The sequence below is a fragment of the Tupaia chinensis genome, unplaced genomic scaffold (genome assembly GCF_000334495.1).
Source record: "Tupaia chinensis unplaced genomic scaffold, TupChi_1.0 Scaffold000206_1, whole genome shotgun sequence".
NCBI classification, from domain to species: Eukaryota; Metazoa; Chordata; class Mammalia; order Scandentia; family Tupaiidae; genus Tupaia; species Tupaia belangeri.
In genome coordinates this window covers 2,144,166-2,162,275 of record NW_006159681.1, presented here as the reverse complement: position 1 = coordinate 2,162,275, position 18,110 = coordinate 2,144,166, and the positions used below count along the sequence as shown (strand labels likewise).

At 37.5% G+C, this 18,110-nt stretch overlaps 1 protein-coding gene across 1 annotated transcript in view; it reads right to left on the bottom strand.

The window, feature by feature from the left end:
* The window catches only part of DOK6 (docking protein 6), a 293,919-nt gene extending 277,870 nt beyond the window's left edge, over positions 1-16,049 (bottom strand). Inside the window, exons 1-2 of the mRNA XM_006147231.1 lie at positions 16,035-16,049; positions 13,385-13,492 (exon numbers count right to left, since the gene is read on the bottom strand). Of these exons, the coding sequence (XP_006147293.1) occupies positions 13,385-13,492; positions 16,035-16,049 (123 nt within the window). The remainder of the gene's footprint in view (positions 1-13,384; positions 13,493-16,034) is intronic.
* Between the last annotated feature and the right edge of the window lie 2,061 nt (positions 16,050-18,110).

The following is an 18,110-nucleotide window of genomic DNA, read 5'->3' as shown; positions in this document are numbered from 1 at the left end:
AAAAAAAAAAAAAAAAAAAAAAAGAAAGAAAGAAAAAGAATGTTACTTTCTTAACCAGCAAGGGATAGATCTCTATTAGGTGTCTTGGTGGTATTAAATATGCTTTCTTTTTTACTTCTTTATTTTTGATTAATACAAATTCCTCTCTGACGTGGTTCCCAAGGCAGGGCACACATAGGAGGTGGAGGTGAGTACTGGGTTCCCAGGAGAAAGGCCATGGTGATCTAACAAGGCCTCTCTTTGGAAAACTGAACTGATTGGCATTTGGTGGGGACCAAGAGCAAAGGCCAGTGCGTTTCTGAGCTGGTGCGTGCCTCATCTCTGGGGGTTTCAGCTTCTCTAAACTGGGCACAGGCCATCGGTGTCAGGCTCTCCCCCTGCAGAAGTCGGCAAAGGTTCGCATGAGAAGTTGTGAATGCTCCAGGGTTTTGGTCCCCTTTGGTTCTCTGCCAGTTTTGTAGCTGATAGCAGTTTTTGTTTGTTTGTTTTTTTGATTTGGGCATATTAAGGGAAAACAGAAAAGTGACGTTTTTGAGAGCCTATCATCTTGTGAGTGCCAGGCCAGAGGGCCCCAGAGAAGGCTGTTGGTAGTACCTTTCTTTTCCCTGTGGAAAATTACAAAGAATCTCTGGTCTGTTTAAACAGTTTGAATGTTGCTTCGTAAATGACTCCTCTACCTTCCACAGTCCCTAATCAAAGATCTATAGGTGATTTTCACAAGGATCTTGAGAAAGTGCTAGACTGCTATTTAAGCATGTCACTTTACTGGCTACTCATTTTTTGTAACTCTGCTTCTGGAGCAAAAATAGGAAGAGTTTCTTATTGAATAAAGATGTTCACTATTTCCTGCACACATTTGACAGCTGGAAAGAACTATGGTGAGTTGACCAGGGCTGTTGACTTACCATTATACTTGAGACAGAAAATACAGGAAGGTCAAGTCCTGGTGGCATGGAAAAATTGATAATTGCCCTAGAGACCCTCACTATAAGTGTTGCTGCTGCTATTCAAAAGACATAAGAATATGATTTGGTACAACCTCCACTGACAAACACCCCCCTTTCCAAGCTCAGAGCTGGGTAACAAGTGGAAACAAGAATAGAAAAGTCTGAGAGCAACTGGCATGTTAAGACTTTGTAACAATCTCTAAGTGGCACTCCAGTTCAAACCAGGACAGCGCAGACCACCCATCAAACTTGGTTCTCCGGCAAGATTTACATAGTTATTCTTGTTACTGTGTAGTAGTAACAAGAAGTAACATTTTAATCATGTTAACAGTAGTCCAATTCATCCCTAAATTTCATCTAAAGTGGTTTGGGAAGCACAATGACTTCAATCCAATCAATTATGTAGTCCAGTTGAGGAGGAAAAGGACAAATTATAATCCATTCATAGGTGACGAAATTATCTGACCTTTCTCAAGGAAGTTAAGAACTAAATCTATCCATCTCACAAACAAAGATATAAAAATTCTTCAAAATATGTTATAAGGTCAAGTTATTTTGTATTATCTGTGCAGATCTACACATACACATCTACTATCAACAATAAACAGACACTTTTTTCCCCTAGAATATTGGAGTTTTTGTGAAAATTGAAAATATATTAAATAATAAAATGTCTTAGTAAATTCAGAAGAAGAAAAATTACCAATTACAGCCCTTGGCATTAAACTACATAGTCAAAAATTTATGAATGGATATTTAAATATCCTATATGACAATAAAGTGTGTAGCATATTGCTTAAAAAATGTGAGTTAAAAAAATCATATGTCAAATTACAAACTAGACTTTAATGAACATGTAACAGTGTATGTTAAGGTTTAAGAGGCACTGATAAAATTGTGCATACAAAATCATATAGCTTTAAAACTATTTTCCTTGAACAATGACAATGAGAGCAGAGAACTTTGGCATTCACCTGAAGAAGTAAGAAGAAAGGAAGAGGAAAAGCAACCCAGCACTTCATAAAGAAAGACATAATAATAATAAGGGTAGAAGTAAAGAAAATAACAAAAAAATTAACAAAGCCAAAGCTTCATTAGAAATGATTCATGAAAGAGAACTCCGGCAAGTTAAATGAGAAAAAGTAAACATAAAATAAGTACAGAATAAAAAGCTGAATAAAGGAAAAAATTAATTATGAACAAGTCACTTGGAAATAACTGTGGACTAAGTATTTTTAAAACATGAAAAGTAAAAACATAGAGTCCAATATTAGTTCAGTGGTGGCTACTGCTGTAAACTAGGATTGGTCAACGACCAACCAAAAATTTACTAGGTTTAAAATAAAACTATTAGCTTTAAAAAAAACCTTTAAAATGTTAGAATACTGTATGAGAAATTTGATGTAAATATGAAGCAGCATTTTTAAAATAAAAATAAAGAGGCTACATAGATATTTATAATGAGGAGCTAAATGTTATTCAAGAGCAAATTCTTACTGAAATATTTGTCAGTTGTAAGCTGCAAGTGAACACACAGTCAATACTTGAGGGATGATTTATCTTTCCATTAATGGAGGAAAACAACTTATACTCACTGAGCATGATGCAATAAGCATTTCTCCTATTGCATCTGTTAGCTATTACACCATTAGGCAAGCTTTGTTGATGGTTAAAAAAGATTCTTACAAATCAAAAATGCACTGGTGATATTCTGAGATAATAATTAAAGGCATTGAAACTCCATCTATGAAATAAATGTAAAATGCTTCAGACATGATGGGAATTACAGCACGACAGAGTTGCGGAACTGTGTATTTGTTCACATGATCTGATTTGCTATGTAAACGACTTGCTTGAAGTTACGAACTACTTTATCATCCAAATTGGTCTCAACAATTTTCTAAAATTGATATGAATTATTTCTTTGATTTCAAAGATTAAACAAAAACCTGAGGTCAAAATTACTTTAAAAAGTCATTGTTTTGCATTTTACATGCTGTCTTCTTTGCACCTATCTTCTCAGTGTATACCTCACTTATTATTATTTGCATTTTTAAGATGAGAGAATATATTATTTAAATTAGGCTTTGTTTGTTTGTTTGTTTCTGATATGATGCCAGTTTGGATGGTTACCTTACAAAACAAATAAAATGCATATGTTTTAAAAGTGGGATAAAGAGAGCGATTTTACCAATACAAATCACACTCCTCTGTATCCTAACACAAGCCGAGATCACCGAGTCTGGGCCATACCTGCTGTAAAGCAGTGGGTTCCGAACAAGTCCAGTCACTGAGTGATGTCGTTTCTAGAGCATCTCTAAACCTCAGAGTAATTGCTACTGAGGACATCTCAGATGGACTAAAATTTTAACTGACTTTAAGTCAACTATTACAAAGATTAAGGAGAGCTCTGAAAGTTATTATGAGGTCACAACTTTGCTGATCTTTTCCAGGCAAAAGTCTAAACACCTGGCCTCTTTTGCTAATTTCTGGCTTTAAGATGGCCCATTCAGAGAGACACTGCACCACGCCTTGGGCCTTTCCTCTGTATTTCGTCTTACGTAAAAGCCAGCTTTTCATACCCCAGTTGTTTGAGTCTTCCTTGAGGAAGTATCATGTGATAATATGAATAAAACAATCAAGACCCTGAGTAAAATTATCAGTAAATGAGCCTGTAACTATCTCTGGAACCCATGTGTATGCTAATAAGGGCTTATGTTCAAGAAACAGACCTCTTCCAGAAAAGAAATTACAGATGGATAAATATATTAAAACATGAAGGAATGAATGGATGAGAGAACTAATCCGAATAAACGACGATTACTCCAAAGACTTCCAGCAGGTGAGAAGGTGCCAGTGCTTCAAACGGCCTTTGTACTTCACCGGGTGCTCACCCAAGCATGAAGCACTTCGACGTGCAGTCAAAATGAAAGCGTCGCACATAACACCGCACACACGTCCTTTCTGCATTTACCAACAATTCTGCTTCGAGCTGTCCCGACAGACTGGATCTATAGGTGGCTATTTTCAGAAGGGTGCCTTTATCTTCCCCAACTCTCTCATAGTTTTGCTTTTCATAAAGATAAATACTGCCAACATCAAATAGGAGTCAATCATCGAGGATGAAATCAGGCTTTCCGGGCTGGTGTATAGAGGGGTTTGGAACTGAGATTGCTCCCAATACCGGCAGCGCATTTCTGGCGCCATGCCATTTCCATCCCCGACATTTCTGTCTTCATTCATCTTTCTACAGGATTTTATTTATATATTCCTCCCTATAGAGAGTACTCATATTTATGTTATTAAAATTTCTATAAACTATTTCTTCATCATCTGCTTAGAAAATTAAGGAAAATTTATTAGCTGATTCTATGTAAATTGCTCTCGTTCAGTTTTCATTGAGGATAAATTTGTTTTGAATATTTGTTATGACAATTATATACAGCTACATTTTCAACCCTAATGTATTTTTAATAACTTCCTTCAGCAGCTCAAGTGATTTGAATTTCAAATTTCTTTCTACCAAGAAGTAAAAAAAAAAGAGTATATACCATTTTATAGCAATTTCATATAAAAATTGATTTATGCAGCAAGATCTCTGTAACAGTAAACATATCAAATGTCTAAATGAGGCCATTAATATTCATAAGCTTATAATATGTATGCTCCAGATAAGGCAGAGTGCGATGTTAGAGTTTGTAAAGAAATAATTGTGGCCCTAGCTTATTTTCCAGAAATCCATCACTCAGGTTGGAAAAAGTTCATTTGATTGATTATTTTAATTGATTGCTACTGAGCTATATTAGATTCTCGGGCACATCAAAATAACTGAATAATGACTAAAGTACATTAGCATTAGTAAATAGAATGGTTTAAGAAATCCATACTGACCTATTACTTCAAACCATCTTGAAAAAGATTTTATTTCTCCAATTCTGGAGAGCCAATATTTGGACTGGTCATTAATTTAACTGAGAGGAAATGATGGTTTCAAATATTTCAGTTTTTTTCATAAAATGATTCTACTTTAGTTGACAGTGAGAAGCAACTAGGAGAAATTTGTTGATGTTCACTTCTGAGGGGAAAAAAGAAGTCACGCTTCTAAGAAAGAAAAAGGCCATGAGAAGTGATGTTCAGCCCAAGTCTGAGGACAGACCTACTCAGAGCATTGGTGATTTTTCTGCCCTGGAGTCTGCTTGTGCAGGCCGTGGACAAAGCAATGCCATCTGGTCCTGGTGTTGGATCCGGCACCATCCACAGCCACCCACTCTCATGGGGGGAGCAGCTCCTGGGAAGAAGGAGACACGCAGAACCTGTGCCATTCTGCCTTCCCCCTCTCCCCCTTCGCAGATGTCAACGTTTTTAAAATAATGTTCTTTTTGGTTAAATACACTCTCTCTTTAGAGTTATTACATAATTCCCTTAGAAATATACTTACGGTCTTGTTCATTATTGCAAAAACTTACTGTCTACTATGTTAACATTTATTCCACTTAGGAGTTTCACATTTAAGTGGCACTTTCATAATTCTCTATCGTTTCTTAAATTAGCTTATTTTTTTCCCATCAAATACCCAATTTTTTGATTGGTAATTCTTAAACTTAGAATTGCAGTACCTGTGAAATACCTTGGATAGCACTGTCATGGATACCACTGACAAAAATGTGCATCTCATTTAGAGAAAATAGCTTAATTGTATATAGTGCTGCTTTCACAGAGAGGATGTGCTGTAGCTTCACTTTAACATTGATTCTATCCTATATATTTCCTAGGCAAATTTCACGACAATCTGCTCTGCTCAAAACTGCTTAAAGAAAATACCTATAAACTACATCTAATTTCTTCATATCTAACACATCAAGATTGACATTTCCCTCATAACTGAAAATGGCACCTCTTCCCAGAGTCTCTGTCTATGAGGGCAACAGCTCACCGGTGCATCGACAGTCTTCAAAGATAGCAACCTTCACTTATCTCTCTCCACTTCCCCTCTATCCAGTTACTAAGCTGGAATATATCATCAAAACTTTTCTCTTCTCTACCTACCTACCTTTCTTCATTCTGGATCCCATTGTCTGTTTCGGGAAAGTAGAATTACTCTTATTATAAAGTTCAATTAATCAGTTTCTCTGGATGGAGTCTCTCTATTACTCTATCCATTTGATGTGATGTCACAAACATTCATTTTCATGTCCTCCCTGAAGTATATATTTGAGGATAGGACAAACTACTTACAACCCTTCATAACTTCTCCAATGCTTAAAGGGTAAAGACTGTGAGCAAGGTATATATGACCCTTCGTGCCTTCCCCCTCTCCCCCTTCGCAGATGTCAACGTTTTTAAAATAATGTTCTTTTTGGTTAAATAAATACACTCTCTCTTTAGAGTTATTACATAATTCCCTTAGAAATATACTTACGGTCTTGTTCATTATTGCAAAAACTTACTGTCTACTATGTTAACATTTATTCCACTTAGGAGTTTCACATTTAAGTGGCACTTTCATAATTCTCTATCGTTTCTTAAATTAGCTTATTTTTTTCCCATCAAATACCCAATTTTTTGATTGGTAATTCTTAAACTTAGAATTGCAGTACCTGTGAAATACCTTGGATAGCACTGTCATGGATACCACTGACAAAAATGTGCATCTCATTTAGAGAAAATAGCTTAATTGTATATAGTGCTGCTTTCACAGAAAGGATGTGCTGTAGCTTCACTTTAACATTGATTCTATCCTATATATTTCCTAGGCAAATTTCACGACAATCTGCTCTGCTCAAAACTGCTTAAAGAAAATACCTATAAACTACATCTAATTTCTTCATATCTAACACATCAAGATTGACATTTCCCTCATAACTGAAAATGGCACCTCTTCCCAGAGTCTCTGTCTATGAGGGCAACAGCTCACCGGTGCATCGACAGTCTTCAAAGATAGCAACCTTCACTTATCTCTCTCCACTTCCCCTCTATCCAGTTACTAAGCTGGAATATATCATCAAAACTTTTCTCTTCTCTACCTACCTACCTTTCTTCATTCTGGATCCCATTGTCTGTTTCGGGAAAGTAGAATTACTCTTATTATAAAGTTCAATTAATCAGTTTCTCTGGATGGAGTCTCTCTATTACTCTATCCATTTGATGTGATGTCACAAACATTCATTTTCATGTCCTCCCTGAAGTATATATTTGAGGATAGGACAAACTACTTACAACCCTTCATAACTTCTCCAATGCTTAAAGGGTAAAGACTGTGAGCAAGGTATATATGACCCTTCGTACTCTTGCCCGTCCCGCTCTCCTTACACTAAGCCCTCCTGGCAGGGCTGGCCAACACTAAGTATTCCAATGATGTCTGACACTATGCAAAGTGAATGTCAGTACTTGCAGTCACACATACTCTCCTTCATATAATGCACTGCCCTTTGCTATTGTGGTTTGTCGAAACAGAATAGCCTTCAGAAGTCCCTAACCGTCACCTCTTATGCAAGGTCCTCGTGTCCAGCAGCAGAACCGCACTGTGCCCCTCATTATACTCCATCGTAGCTGGCTATTGATAAACCTTATGTCACCGGGTTGTAAGTCTTTAAAACAATCATGATAATAACTTCGCATTTTTGGTTGCTCCATACGTTTTGGTTACTCCTAAAATCTTCATCTCCCATATCTCATTTGTTCCTCAGAACAGTCCTGAGGCCTAGGGTGATGACTTCCCTGACTGTACAGACAGGGACGGTATCTGCTCTAGCTTCTGAGTCTCAGCGTCTGCCTTGTCAGTTGGCAAACGACGTATAATGCGTCATGACTTTTCCGATGACCCAATAGTTCCACAAAAACCTGTATTAGATTTATATCATATTGCATTCATTAGATTTAAATTGGGCATAATAGTGTTTCCAAAGAGAGTGGGTACTTTTATCTTTAGAGCCCAATGGAAATTATTATCTAAGTCATGGTCTTACATTGCAGATTTTTACTTTAATTTGAGCAGTTTAGAGTTGTTTAATGGTAACATAATTTTAATGACTAGGAAGAACAGGTTACATATGAGTGATAAAGAATGGTTTTATAGAGTAATAGGCTACTAAAGAGAATTTGAAGAAAATTATATACACATCCTAAGGGGGGGGAGAGGTAAAAACTTATATCACTCAGCTAATTACAACTGTGGAAGAAGAAAAGTAGTAAGATTGATCTAAAAGCTAGTAAAATAGAGTAAGGCAGCTCATAGGGACCAGCAGATGGCATAATGGCTACGTTGCTGGACTCCCACGTAGTTGACCACAGTTCGAGTCCCAGACCCAGTGGCTTAAACTCACACTGGGTGCATGTGTGTGTGTGCCCAAGATCCCGAGAAGAGAATGGAGGAGAAGGGATTGCGGTGAGGCCATCCCCCCTGGGGGGTGGTTTCTCACTTTCTGTCTCTCTATCTTTCTCTGTCTTGCTGGTGAGCGCACTCATCCTATAGCAAAAACTTCTCCAAACAAATAAACAAACAAACAAAAAAATAGGTGGTTTGTGAGAAAAGGGACCATGTACATACTCTCTTGCAAACATTCCTTAAGGTTTTTTTTTTTATTACTTATGAATCATGTCCAGATTATTCTCCCTGTCAGGACTGGTACAACTTCACTGTTTCACTTCACAATCAAACACAGAAAGAAGAAAAAGATGAAATTCCTAAAGGGAAACGTAAGTTAGTAAGAAAGTGAATTAGTCTTCTCATTGCTATAAAAAGAAAGTTGTAATAATAAAAACTTTAATCCTCATAGCTTTGCCATGAGAAAGATCAATTTTAGCTGTCACATGTACTGAGCCTAGTTATTAAAGTGTTTTAGGGAGCTTCAGGTTACAGTCAATGAAATCTGTTTCGTTCTTTATTAAAGATTACTCCCTTAACGATTACTATGCCCACTGTTTCTCACGCTCTTTTGCTGCTTAATTTTCACATACAGAAAAAAAAAAAATCAAACATAAAGCACAGATGTTTCTGAAGTTTTAGTGACAGTTTTCTAATATTAATTTGTATCCACTCTGCTTGTACCTGCACTCATATGCTATTCCTCTCTTTTGGTTATAATGAAACATTCTTTGTTCTGTCAAAGGCAAAACCTGAAAATTATATTCAGGAACTTTCTCCTCACCACATTTTCAGTTTACGAGATTGTTCTCACGTGGCAATACACAATTGTGTGTATGTCATGTTTTAAAAACACACCTACTTCATGTCTTGGCTCAAAACTTCTTGAGGAAATTGCTAAAGTAGCAGTCGCTTTCTCATCTCTCATTCTCTTACCGGCCACGCTAGGTGAACTCAGTCTCCACGTTCCAGTGAAACAGCCTTTGTCAAAGTCACCAACACTTCCCACCCTGTTGTCAATCCAATAATCTCTCCTCTAGAATATCATTCAATCTCTCAGTGGTATTAGATGTAAAACCATTGTCTTAATGGTTTTCTCTCGGTTTCCAACTTTCTGTTTGTAATGATATTTTGCCTATTTTACTGTTTTTCCCGGACTTCTACCCTGGTTCCTCCTTCTACACTAATTCTCCAAAGCTCATATTGACTAATAATCTCCTTTTCTTTCTCTCCCTCTCCCAAGGACATTTTATCCAGTGCTGTAGCATAAAGTGCTATCAATATGCCACCAACCAAGTGAGTTCCTGTGGCATCAGCATTTCCCCTGTCATGGTTCACATTTATTTTTCTAAGAGACTACTTGACATTTCAGTTTGAATGCTCAATAGATGTGTCAAATTTGACATATACCAAGTGAAAGCTTATTATTTAACCCCCAGGCAGCCCTCCTAGGTTTCCTCATCTCCATGAATTGCATCATTATCCAAACCATGACTCATCTCCAGGATCATAAACCCCCAAGCTTCCTACCTTTCCCTTCCGCCCAACATCCATCCATAAGCACCTCTTGTCAGTTTCCCACAGCCCTTCTACAGTCTGTCCTTTACCTTCAGACCCAATAGAACACCTTCACCTGAGTCACGGTCACACTTGGCCTGAACTGATAATGATGCATATTTACTACACCTTGTCACACAGAAGAACACTTTAAGTCATTACATGCATAACCATAACACATCATTTCTTTGTAATATTTAGCTACATTTCATCTTGTTATATTTCTACAGTGGCATTTTTCCTTGTGATAGCCTGCCATTGTATGTACTATCATGATCTAGATTTGTCAGAGAAAAAAATCCAGTACATAGTAGTTAAATAGCTTATTAAAGTTCATACAGCTGCTGGCATGGAAGCTAGATTTAGAGTGTGCAACCCCTGTGCACTGTGGTTGAGATTCTTGATCTTCAAAGGTCTGTTGTCTACTTTTATATTCCTTTCCACTGATCTGCCTGCATATCCTCTTGCTAATACTATATTATCATGATTTAACTGTACAGTAAGTCTTCATATCTTATAGTGCAATAATTCCAACTTTCTTTATTAAACTTGTTCGGTTAATCTAAATGATACACATTTCAGAGACAATGAGTCTGTCGATATCTACAAAAAGACTCCTAGAATTTTTATTAGTGTTATATTGAATGTATATAGATTTTAGAACCATTGCAACCTAACTATTAAATACATTAATTAATACATTTGGTAGTTATTTTGTAAGTTAATGTGCATTTTCAACAAACAATTATACCATTTGGGAATAGAAAGTTTTCCTTTTTCTTTTCTGTAAGTTTTTGTTGGATGCCCATTTTCAGACTAAGGAAGTTCGTTCAAGTTTTGTGAGTGTTTTAAATTGTATATGAATGCTGAACTTTGTTAAATGTTCTCTTCTAACAATTTAAAGGATCATATAATAATTTTCTGTTTTATCCTACATTATGGCATTGATTTTCAAATGTTAAAACAACTTCTCATTTCTATGATAAACTCTACTTGATTATGATATGCTAGCATATTGGTAATGAGATTTAAATATTTTATTAAGAAACTTCGGTTTGTATCATCAGTACTTTTCTTCTAACACCTTGGTTTAGTTTAGTTTTAGGGTAATACACACCTAATAAAATAAGGTGATAAGGGTTTTTTCCTTTCTGTAGGTATTTATGTGAATTTTTTCCTTTAAATGTGTTGTGATATTAATGAGCAAAATAATATAGAGTTGGTTATTTTTGGTGGAAAGAATCTTAACTCTATCTTCAGTGTTTCAATTAGCTGTCTATATACTGATTAAGCTTGGGTAGTTTGTGTCTCTCGGGAAGTTTACCTACTTTATGTAAACTGTCAGACACTTTGGCATATATTCACCCATAACACACTGTTGTTATCCTTTTAATGTCTGTAGAATTTGTAGCCCTTTTACTAATCCCAATCTTTGATTCTTTTTTTTTTTCCTATTTTTAGTTGATAAATTTGGCGTAGCAATTGTCTGTTGATTGATTTTCTTTTCCAGAGGGCCAGCTTGTTGGATCTGTAAAATTCTCCTAACATTTTTTCTTTTTTTCTACTTCACTGTTCTTTGCTCCCACCTCTATGGTTTCTTTCCAACATCAGTCTTTATGTACTTTTCCCCAGACTCGCTGTTTGTGTTTTAATATTTGTACTTTTTTTTTTTTGAGAAGTTTTCGCTATAGGGCGAGTGCGCTCGCTCGCCAGACAGACAAAGAGAGACATAGAGACAGAAAGCAAGAAATCACCCCCCCACAGAGGGGATGGTCACGCTGCAATCCCTTCTCCTCCATTCTCCTCTCGGGATCTTGGGCACGCACGCACACGCGCCCAGCCTGAGTTTTAAGCCACCGGGTCCGGGACGCAAACTGCGGTCGACTGCGTGGGAGTCCAGCGACATAGCCATTACACTAACTGCTGGTTCCCAATATTTGTACTTTTCATACCTTTCTGTTCAGAATATTTGCCAAGAGTCTTTGCAATTTCTACTTTGAATCTTTAAACATTACCCCATGGAAAAGGTTAGTTTCCAAAGTTCTAGAGTTTTCTAGGTGATCTGTTATTATAACTTCTAATGTAAATCATTTATGGTCAGAGAATGTACTCTGCATGATTTTGGTCATTTCCAATGTAGTAAGACCTGGTAATAGTCCAACTTCTGGGCTGCACTGTGCTGACTGCTTCATAAAGGCATCTAGCGATCTTTAGAGACGTGCAATATCACAATTTTAAACCCCACCTACTCATGCACAACCAAATGTCCTGAGTGAGTGCAGAAACCTGCCCTTGTCCTCTCTGGCAGGAAGGCTATATTAATACAAAGAAGACCTCATCGAGAGTTAAGGAAGCTCCCATGATCAGTTCTGTGATTTAAAGTCAAATACAATATAAATGATTGCCCATTAATTGCATAAAAGTATGTTAGCACATTATTGTCAATAATCTTATTTTAATAAAAGGGGAAATTAGAGCTGTGTATCACTTAAAATAAAATTCCACAAATTCATTATCAAGCATGACTTACTCTATACTATAATCAATGAAGAATTAGAATCTTTCCTGAGTGTAGCCATTCTGCCAACAGGTGCATTGTTCTACAATTCTGAGTTCTGTTATGAACATTCAGAATTTTTCTAAAATACTTTACAGTGTTTTGATGTTATTATCAAAGTAAACTTCAGGTAGCAATATTCAATAGGTAGCAATATTCTTTTGAGGTTATATTTTATACACACACACACACACACACACACACACACGTATTTGCCACAGTGCACATGCACTTTTTGAAGAGACAGAGACAGCAAGAGAAAGTGAGAAATAACCCCCAGAGGGGATGGCCACACTGTAATCTCTTCTCTGTTCCCCTCTTGGGATTTTGGGTATGCATGTACACATGCCCAGCATGATTTTCAGGCTGCCAAGTCTGATACTCTAACCATGGTTGCCCATGAGGGAACCAGTGTCCTAACTACCCTGCCACCTGCTGGCCCCTATATTCTTTTAATTGTTAGGAATTTGATATCTCATTTCTAGGATTGATGGCATATCTATATACGCATCGGCATATTTGATGGTCACTTTCTTGGTAAGGAGCTAACAGCAAATGCCATATACATTAACAATATCATTAGCACCACTAAAGCCAGCCTCAGAAGTTTCACCTCCTAAGGATGCCCAGAGTTTAAATCAAAGTAACAAATGCACAATTAACCTGACCAGAGGGAAAATGCCTACTCAGCGCCTTGTAGGATGATCTGGGTGAGTTATGAGTCATCTCATTTTGCAAAGTAGCAATAAAAATGAGTCTTTCATTTTGCAGAGGGATCACTGGCATTTACAGCAGATGATTAAAATAAAGGAGAAAAGTAACTTTTGCATTTTATCAGAACAGGGGTATTTTACCCTGGCCATGAATTTGCACCCCACAGATTTCATCTATCAAAGGGATGTCCCCACAAGTTGTCAAGGGTCCAGTGGTGCCCCAGGGTCTTCCAGGCCTGTGACTTACCTTATGAAAGTTTCTGAAATAAGCTGCCTTTTCATCCGGAAATTTTTCTAACCTTCTAGGTCCTTTGCTAGAAGCCTTCTTGAACACCAACCAGCATCGTCTGAAAATCTGAAAGCAAATAAAGAAATCCTATTATCCATCCTTTCATGTGAGTTTACTAGCACCAGGAGTTTATCTCTTCAATTAATGCATAAGAATAAATTTGTAAACTCTGCTTACGTTATAGAGAAGAACTTTTTTTTTCCCCAAGCAATAAGCATGCTACTAATGAAAATTACAGCAAAATTTAAAAATACAATATTTCATACTAAATGATCATTTTGGTGAAAAGACTGTTACAAGGTTTTCAGTGTGTGGGTTGCATTAGAATGTAATAGAACTAAATGACTGGGGTGTCAGGGCCGTACAAACATTTATTCTCAGCATCGTACTAGCAGCCCATTCTCCGTGTTCCATGCTAGCACAGTGATGGTTTAATAAGGGTAAATGAAGCATTTCTATAATGCTCAACTTCCCAATTTGAAAAAAAAAGTTAAAAATCATTTTTTTTTTAAATAGATGCTCATGTACTAATTCAGAAAGCAGCATGGATATGCTTTTTATAGTGGACACATTTATCTCACTCTAGTATCTGTATAGTAATTAGTATATATTCATTACTTCTTATGTATAATACATTTTAAAATGTATATACACGTTTATTCCTCATAACTACTGGATAAAGTAGCAATTGCTATCTTCATTTTAAAATACAGGTAGAAACAATGTCAGGAACTGAACAGACGTCTGTCGGACTATAGCACTAGTTTGAAAAAATGAAAAGTACAATGACAAAAACGCAAACCTGGCATGTGTGGTGTCACAGCAGGAAAGCAACCAGACTCACATGGAAAAGTCCTGCATCTGAGTCTCAGGACCTCCCTGAGAACATGCATGTGCTCACACGTGCCTATGAGGCTGGTCAGCTGAAGCTGGGGGGAGACTGCAGCATGGAGACCCTGCTGGGAGAACTTGTCTCTCTGTCTCTCTCTTTCACAGAACAAATAATAAACCAAACAAAACAACTCAACGCATCATCATCATGCATTCTGCCCTTGTTTTGTACGACTAATACACAGGGCCCTTTAGATTCATTGTCACCCATGTCCCACCCCATCACACTCTGTCTACATGTACGTTGGAATGTGAGATTGTAAAACGAGTCTCTCTCTTTCCAGTAATGGATGTGGTCTGGAAATACAAAGGAATCATGACTTTCAATTTCAAACTTTAGCATACTTTTGCTGGAGTATAATTTCTCCACAACCATGTGGAAATCCATAGAAGAAAATTGCAGTAACTCAGATTCCTACACCTTTCTTCTGTCTTTATTTAAATTACAAGGTTGTCATGCTATTACTTTCACTAATACAGGCCAGATATTATGATTCCATTGACGCGTGCGTTGCTTATTACTCACTAGAAGACAGTATTTCCCACGTAAAAAGGCACTCTTAGAACAATCGCATGAAGACTTCTTATTGTAAAACAGTATACATGCAGCCAGCCTTACAGAGCAGTGGATAGGTGTTGTACATGGGGATCCCAATCCCACACGGCCATCCATGGTTTGAATTCCAGGCCGAGGACTTTGGAAAACAAGTTGGGCACATGTGTGTGCATGTCCCAGATGCTGATGGGATGGAGAATGAGGAAAATGATTGAAATGTGGCCATCCCCCTTTGGAGAATGCTTCCTCTCTTTCTCTCTCTCTCTATTTCTCTTGTACAGATGTGTACATGGATCCTCTCACAGGGAAAATAAAATAATAAAGCAAACATACACTTGGAATTTACTCTTGCTGTCTTTTCTAGATCTTCTCAAGTTGCCTTGTAAAACACAGAAAAGACAACCCTGAACTTCCTGTGCACACAAACACACCTCTCTATTTCTACCTGGGATTAGAGACGCCTTATTTATCAAATGATTCCTCAATATGCACCTAGAAATGAGGAGCTAAATCACTCCTGAAGAGCTCCTGATGTTCCTCTGACACACTTGTGTTGAGTACATCATGCTGTAGGTCTTTATTTTTTAACCCCTTACTAAACCACACCCCTAAATTAATGAAACAATATCAAAAAATATAAATATTAGAATATGATATCAGCATAGGGTTTATTTAGCTTTAATTATTTATTTTTTTGGAGAGGTTTTTGCTATAGGGCGCATGCGCTTGCCAGAAAGACAGAGAGAGACAGAGAGACAGAAAGCGAGAAATCACCCCCCAGGGGGGATGGTCACGCTGCAGTCCCTTCTCCTCCATTCTCCTCTCAGGATCTTGGGCACGCATGCACACACACCTGGTGTGAGTTTAAATCACCGGGTCTCGACTTGAACCGCAGTTGGCTACATGGGAGTCCAGTGACATAGCCATTATGCCAACTACTGGTCCCGGGTTTATTTATTTAGCTTTAATTAACTCAATTCTATGTGAATTTATTTAGTATAAAATTCACTGTTAAAACTTACCATAAATTATATACACTTTAAGTGATAACAGGACAGGTTCAGAAAACACAAGCATATATGAGACATTTTGTATTGCAGAAAATGAATAAAGCTTTGGAATCAGCCAGAGTTAGGTCTACATTATGGCTGTGCTGCTTACTGGCTGTGCAACCATGGGCAAGTTAGTGTCTCAGGTAAGAAGGAGACTTCAGGGGCTATTGGGTAGAGAAGGCTTTAGCAAGCATTCTAGTGCACAGGGGTACTCCACAGGAGTCAGTTAATTTCTCAAGGCCCTTTTCCTTATGAATGGGTGCAGTTTATTGTGGAAAGCTATACATAGAGACACTTATTTTCCTTAGTGACATACAATTTTAACAAATATTCAATTCAGAAAATTTATATGCAAATATTCTGCACACAGAAAAAAATAGAGCACCATATAAGAATTTAAAAAATAGAGGGGCCAGTAGGTGACATGGTGGTTAAGGTGCCAGACTCCCACATGATCGACTGTGGTTTGAGTCCTGGACTGGGAGGGTTAAAACTCATGTCATGTTTATGCGTGCCCAAAATCCTGAAAGGAGAATGGAAGAGAAGGAACTGCAGAAATGGAGAAGTGATTTCGGGGGCCGGCAGGAGGCAGGGTGGTTAAGGTGCTGAGATCCCACATGGCTGACAGCAGTTTGAGTCCTGGACCTGGCAGCTTGCTTTCTCACTCTCCCTCTCTCTCTCTCTCTCTGGCAAGTGCATGTGCCCTCTAGCAAATTAAAATAATAATAATGAATAAAATTAAATAAATAATTCTTATAAATAAATAAACAAAATATATTAGTAATCCTAAACATGGGCTAAGGATCTAGAAAGACTGAACTTGGAAGTCCAGTTCAGCCCCTTGTTCCAGCCAGGCAACTGGGAGCAAGTCTTACAGTCCTCTGAGCTTTGATGTGCAAATTAAATTGGAAAGATGCTGCCTGTGTCATAGGGTTATTTGGCTGAAAAGGGAAGGACTGAAAGCGCATGCCACAGTGTACAGACAGGAGTCACTACCCAAACATAGGGCAGTAAAATACAAAACCAGGAAGTGTACTTAACATGCCTCATTTAGCACAGTGATAGCTTTATGAATATTAGCTATATTACAAAGAGACCACTTACATCAATATGAGATTTCAAAAAGCTAGTGGAAAAATAAAATTAAAGTATGAGCTTTTTTTGGTGCAAAAATTTTGAAGTCCATGCAGTTTTTTCATAATAAGCTTTCTCCATGAACTTTTTAAGACCCCTGCAATACATTTTGTAAGGTTTCAAATGATTTCCATAATTATGGGAATGATGTTATAAGCAATATCAAAGGAAGAACAGTCTAGTCCATTGAATACAAGTCTGAGTTCTAGCTAATTTCACAGTAATACGGATATTGTTAAGCAACACGGCCTTTTTATATTTACTCTTACCAATACACAGCTGGAAAATGCATAAAACTTACTCTCTTGCTAAAATTATTCTTCCCACAACAGAGCAGATGTCATTTTGCACAAGATAAATCATTTTGCTCCATCTCTAACGTAATTCACACCCTTGTATTAGAACTGGGGGTATTACATGGTAATCATAAGTACATCGTTTTCAACAAGCCATTTGATTTTCAGTGCAGGTTCTGCTTTTCCTTACAAGCCTTGCCTTGCAGAAATTGTCTTAGCTTCTCTAAGACTTAACTTCCTCATCTGTAAACTAATGTCAGTTTATCTCATAAAGTTGCTCTTCTTATAAAGTTGCTGTTGGGATCACAAAGACAGCCTGCAGGATGCATCTAGCACATATGCTTGAAAAGTGGTCCACACACTCTCATCTGAAATTCCTTGGTGTTAAATGCTGCTATGGATTGAACTGTGTCTTCCCAGAGTTCACAGTGAAGCCCTGAAACCAAGGCAGTAGTATTTGGACCTGGGGGTTTTGGTAGCTAATTAGAGGTCACAAGGATTGGGCCTTGTTGAAGGTATTAGTACTCTTTTAAGAAGAGACAGTAGAGAGCCAGCAAGTGGCATGGTGGTAAAGGCACTGGGATCTCACATGGCCAACTCTGTGGGTTTGAGTCCCAGACCAGGTGACCTGAAAAGCATGATGAGCACATGTGTGTATGTGCCCAAAATCCTGAGAAGAAAATAAAGAAGGCATTGTGGCAAGGCCATTCTCTCTGGGGAGTTGTTTCTCACTTTCTCTGTCTCTCTCTCTCTCT